Genomic DNA, 6,012 nt, shown 5'->3' with positions numbered 1-6,012 from the left:
GTTTGAACTGCTGACCTTGCGGTTCAAACTAACCTTATGGTGGCGTGCTTATCCTAAAGTGTCACACCAGGAGTCCATGTACTAAATATAGACAATACAATATATAGTTAACATAGTAAATACAATATATAGTTAATACAGTAAGTGCATTATATAGTAAAAAAACATTCTAAATGCAGTTTATAGTAAATACCATGAATACAGTATTATACTAAGTATAGTCAACTACAGAAAACAAACTATATGGTACCTCCGGTGGTGGCATTCTAATTGTGCAGGCCTCTATGCTGAGACAAACTTGTGTTTCTGTTACACTGATGTTCAATACTGAAAATAAAAGTTAATTGTGAGTTGTTTAGATTTATCATTCCATCCTATAAATTAAGTATTTTAGAAACAAAAGAAATTACTTTAATGTCATTTATTCAAGTCAGAGACAAGAATAAATGTTTCTTTCACACATGGTACAATTCAAATAATCACCATATACTATCTGCCAGTCTGCATCAGAGATCACTCAAAGATAACTAAAGTCTGAATCAACAAGGATGTGCGTGTATAAAGGACGATTCTTGGGGTATGGTTAAAATAAGAAAATGAGACACACCACAGGTCAGGAAAAAAAACCCCAGCAGACATCTGCTAAAAGTCTAACATCAGCTGATGTAGTGTGGACACAACTAGACTGCGCTCTGCCATAGTCTGAGAGGCAACCTCATTCTTAATCTAAGCAGTCCTTCAACCAACCCTCATGCTCAAATACCTCAGCAGATGCAGTCCAGGTTTCCTACACTAGGTGTCCAAGTGCTTGATGTGATTTAGATGGACTTGTAGCCTATGAGGATCCTGATTACCTTGGGAAGAAAGTTTCAGGGGATTCTGGCTACTGTAATGCTCTGTGAATTCACCTGAGAACTGATTACCAGGAAATGCTCAGTTTGTGAAAATCAAGCAAGCCATCCTCTTATAATTTGTGCTTTTCTGTGGTATACTCCATTTTAATAATAATTAAAGCAGTTCTAACACAAGAGTGAGTAATTTTGCTCTTGTAAGCTGTTATCTTCCATCCCTTATTTCTGTCATCCAAGATACTGTGTGGGGATGAGACTGAGTAATGGGCCATAGCAAGGGCACAGTGATCAGTACAGCGCAATCTAAACGTAAACCAGAATGAGGAAGGCAAACAGGCTTCCACTCCAAGGTCAGCTGAAAGCCAACAGCTGCACATCCACATATGCCTACCCACTAAGTATGAGGAAAACTACCAGGATTGCTGAATAAGGTTTACTGTGAATTCAGGATTTCCACATTATCCATGATCTCTGGACTACTGTTTAGAAGGAATCCTGGTGTGGCACTGTGGGCTAATGCGTCAGACTGCAAAGTCATTTGAACTGCAAGGTCAGTTGTTTAAGCTCACCAGCTGCTCCTTGGAAACCCTATACAGGGTCGTTATGGGTTGGAATTGACTTGATGGCACTTCACAACAACACTGTTTAGAAAATCATTGACCTTCAAGATGACTATGCATATCAATGAAAAGAGTAGATGAGAACTTATCATAAATTATAAACTGTTTGAAATCATTTGTGTGTGTTTTTTGTTGTTGTTGTTGTTAGGTGCCATCGAGTAGGTACCAACTCACAGCAACACTATGCTCAACAGAACGAAACACTGTCAAGTCCTACGCTAATCTCACAAGCGTTGCTTTTCTTGAGCCTGTTGTTGTTGATGCTGTGCCAATCCATCTCATCGAGGCTCTTCCTCTTTTTCCCTGACCCTCCACTTTACTAAAGCATAGATACTCTTCTCCAGAGACTGGTCCCTCCTGATAACGTGTCTGAACTATGAGAGACAAAGTCTGGCCATCCTGGCTTCTAAGGAGCATTCTGGTTGTACTTCTTCCCACACAGATGGGTTTGTTCTTTAGGCAGTCCATGGTACTTTTAATATTCTCCACCAACACCATAACTCAAATGCAACAATTTTCTATGACCTTACTTATTATTCAACTTTCACATACATATGAGGCTAATGAAAATACCATGGTTTGGGTCAGGCGCACCTTAGTCTTCAAACTGATTTCTTTGTTCTTGAGCACTTTAAAGGGGCCTTGTGCTTTAGATCTACCTAGTGCAAAACATCATTAGATTTCTTGACTGCTGCTTCCATGAGTGTGGAAGATTAACCCAAGCAAAATCAAGTCTTTAACAACATCAATATATTCTCTATTTATCATGATGTTATTTATTGGTTCAGTTGTGTGGACTTTTTCTTTTACATTGAGGTGCAACACATACCAAAGGCTATAGTCTTTGACCTTCATCAGGAAGTATTTTAAGTCCTCTTTGTTTTCAGCAAGCAAGGTTGTATCATTAGCATATCGCAGGTTGTTAATATTTTTTCTCCAATCCTGATGCCATGCTTATTTTCATATAATCCAGTTTCTCAGTTTATGTGCTCAGTAAGTACAGTGAAAGAATACAACACTGGTGTACACCTTTCCTGATTTTAAAGCACTTAGTGTCTCCTAATTCTGTTCGAATGACTGCCTCTTGGTCTATGTACAGATTCCTCATGAGTACAATCTGGAATACTCATTCTCTGCAATGTTGTCTATAGCTTGTTTGTTGTTGTTGTTGTTAAATGCCATCGAGTCGGGTCCGACCCATAGCGACCCTGTACAGGGTTTCCAAGGGTGTAAATCCTTACGGGAGTAGAAAGCCTCATCTTTCTCCCGCGGAGCGACTGGTAGTTTCGAACCGCTGACCTTAAGGTTCGCAGCCCGATTCGTAACCACTACGCTACCAGAGCTCCTTATGATCCACAAAATCAAAAGCCTTTGTGTAGTAAATAAAGCACAGGTAAATATTTTTCTGGTAGTTTCTGCTTTCAGCTAAGCTCTACCTGATGTCAGCAATGATAACCCTTTGTCTACATCCCCATATGAATCTGGTCTGAACCTCTGGAAGCTCCCTATTAATGTACTGCAGCAGCCATTCTTGAATTACCTTTCCCAGAATTTTACTTGCATGTAATATTAACGATACTGTCCGATGATTTCCACATTCCATTGGCTCACCTCTTTTTAGAATGGGCACAAATATGGATCTCTTCTAATTAGTTGACAGGTAGCTGTCATCCAAATTTCTTGGCAGAGACAAATGGGTGAGGGCCTCCAGTGCTGTCTCAGTTTGTTGAAAGATTTCAATTTGTATTCCATCGATTCCACGAGGCTTTGTCCTTGCCAGTGCCTTCAGTGCACCCTGGACTTCCTCCTTCAGTATAACTGGCTCGTTTCTTTGGTTGTTGTTGTTGATTGCCATCGAGTTAGTTCTGACCCATAGCGACCCTGTATTGGGTTTCGGTGGAGCATCTGGTAAAGCTTCAACTGCCAACTTTGCATTTCAAACTGACTTTACAGTCGTGTGCATTAACCCACAGCACCACACTATGTCTCTTGTGTCTTTAGGCAACCTTTGTCTGCCTTTCTTGTGTGTGTGTTTTTTTTTTTTTTTAAAGAATCATGTTCTTTTCAAAAGAAATAAAGCTTTGACTTACATCAGTACATTAAAGATTTCTGATGATATGACTGTGAAAATGAAACATGACAGATGCCTTCATAACTAAACTCTTCCATAGCCATACTCCTCTTTAAGTAGAAAAAATGAAAATAGCATTTTCTTACAAATTAAGATGAGTAGAATTATCCTCAGATCAGGAGAATCTGTATTATGACCCACATGGGATTTCCCAGGCAGAAATTCTGAGTACAGTAATATCTGATAATTCTGATATAACCTAACCATCAAAATTAGAACAGCCCAATAATCTGTAACATTGGTTTTAAGCAGTTATTATATTAATGTCTTATCTACTGACATATACATATTTACTTACCAACAGCACTTTGCTTTCCCATCTGAGAAAGAAAATCTCTTCCTTAAAAAAATTAATAAGATCATATTTTAATAGTTCATAAACCATGCTTGATAATGTAACTTTTTAAATGTGAAATTATCAAAGCTAAGGACATACTTTAAAATTATAGTTGTTATACAAAGGTGATCACTCAGGAGAAAAGTATTTTAACTCAAAAGGTATCTCTTCGATTAAAAGGACAGAAATACTCCATTCCTTCCTCACATATTTATCTCCTACACACAGCCACCATAGATGCTTAAACAATAGTATATCAAAGATTCAAACAGATCTCAAGACAAAATTCAGAATAGTCTTTAGAGTTCAACAATATTGCAAATGGAATTCATTTTGATATAATGCATCATCCCATCCATTTGTTTCTAAGTTTCAAATATCATAATAAAACATTAAAATTAAAAGAAAAAAAAAAAAAATCAGTCGGTCTCTGAACAAAATCCCCAAATAAGGCGATGAGATTTTATGTGGTTGCATGCCTGCTCTGATAATACCTGGTTAGAGCTATGCTTAAATAACTGTACCTTAGTAGTTCTACAGTCCTGGTGTGGTACTGTGGGTTAGCGCGTTGGACGGCAAGGTCAGTTTGAACCACAAGGTCAGCAGCTCAAGCTCACCAGCCGCTCCTTGGAAACCCTATACCGTGTCACTATGGGTCTGAACCAACTCGACAGCACTTAACAACAACAAAATAGTCCTGGTGTGGCGCTGCAGGATAAACACTAGACTGTGAACCACTAAGTCGATGGTTCAAACCCACCAGCTGCTCCTCGGAAATACTATACAGGGTCACTATGAGCCAGAACTGACTTAATGACATTTAACATAACAACAAAGTAGTACAGGGAAGCTCGGTGACTCCATAGGATAAGAACTGGACTGCAAACCACAAGGTAGACCATTTGAGCCCATCAGTCACACCACAGGAGAAAGATGAGGCTTTCTGCTCCTGTAGAGTTCAGCCTATACAGGGTTGCTGTGAGTCAGAACCAATTCCACTACACCTAGCAACATTAACAAATTACTGCATCTTGAAATTAAAAGAAGATGAGCATAATAGAGGCAATCAAAGTCATACTTCTCCAGTGACCAGGAGTGATGAAGTTACCTTGCACCAGGAGATGACCAGTTTGATTCCAGGCTGGGGCAAGTCTCACTGTGAGTGAGTATGAGAGGCAATTCTGAAGAATTACAGGAATTACTCTTTCTGGACCTTCCACCTAGGAGTATCAAACATATTGGATAATTTACAGCAATTGGTGTATTCCTAGAAACTTAAAAGAAATGTCTACACATTTGGATTGCCACCTAACTAGCTGGCCTACTTAGGAGATGAATTACAGTCATTGTTCATACAAAGTCACTACCAGGCAATCCCCTCTGGTTCTAAAGTTTTAGAGAAGTTGAAATATACTCCCCGTGAAATCAAGACTACTGTCATGTTCTCACGGCCAAGTGACATCAGCCTACTCTGGTCCGACCAGCTCAAACATCTGGTGTCCTGTGCTGAGGACTGTATGCTTTCCTTTGTATTGTGCACTACCCAGAGAGAATCCAACCTGACTATCTGAACAATGTTCATGCTGTTACTCTAATTCAGCATCAGAAAACCACTAACTACTTACATGAGCAGTGACACAATCAACAGAACATCTTTACTGGTAAACAATCAATTAAAAATTAGGACATTCCAGCTGATAAGAAGAGAGGGCATATGCATAAGAATACCCACACTTGCAGATAATACCCACTTATCCTGGCTTCAGTGACTGGATGATCAGAGCTCAACCAGAAGTAAAAAGAAGAGGGAAAAAAAAAAAAATGTAATCTCATACAATTTGACGAACTTGACCTACACCTATGGAAGCAGTAGCTCAAAAGAGGGAACACGTCCTTACAGCAAGAAATCATTCCCACCCCCTCCACACACAGAGTAGACAAGGATGGGCAACTTGGACATTGGCTACCCAAAATGGGGAGCGGGGGGCTACAAAGGCAAGAAGTGACTGGCTTATAAGCTTTCAAGAGGGAACCTAGATCCAGAGGGCCTGGAGGAAGGTAGAATCTCCAGTG

The 6,012-nt window shown here is 39.5% G+C and overlaps 1 protein-coding gene across 1 annotated transcript in view; it reads right to left on the bottom strand.

The window, feature by feature from the left end:
* Positions 1-6,012, bottom strand: part of LOC102813759 (chromosome unknown open reading frame, human C18orf63) — a 141,116-nt gene that overhangs the window by 114,894 nt on the left and 20,210 nt on the right. The window contains exons 4-6 of the mRNA XM_006837589.1: positions 5,048-5,159; positions 3,901-3,942; positions 251-327 (exon numbers count right to left, since the gene is read on the bottom strand). Coding sequence (XP_006837652.1) covers positions 251-327; positions 3,901-3,942; positions 5,048-5,159 — 231 coding nt within the window. The remainder of the gene's footprint in view (positions 1-250; positions 328-3,900; positions 3,943-5,047; positions 5,160-6,012) is intronic.

This window comes from Chrysochloris asiatica, unplaced genomic scaffold, assembly GCF_000296735.1.
Source record: "Chrysochloris asiatica unplaced genomic scaffold, ChrAsi1.0 scaffold00021, whole genome shotgun sequence".
NCBI classification, from domain to species: Eukaryota; Metazoa; Chordata; class Mammalia; order Afrosoricida; family Chrysochloridae; genus Chrysochloris; species Chrysochloris asiatica.
This window is presented reverse-complemented; position numbering and strand designations above follow the sequence as displayed.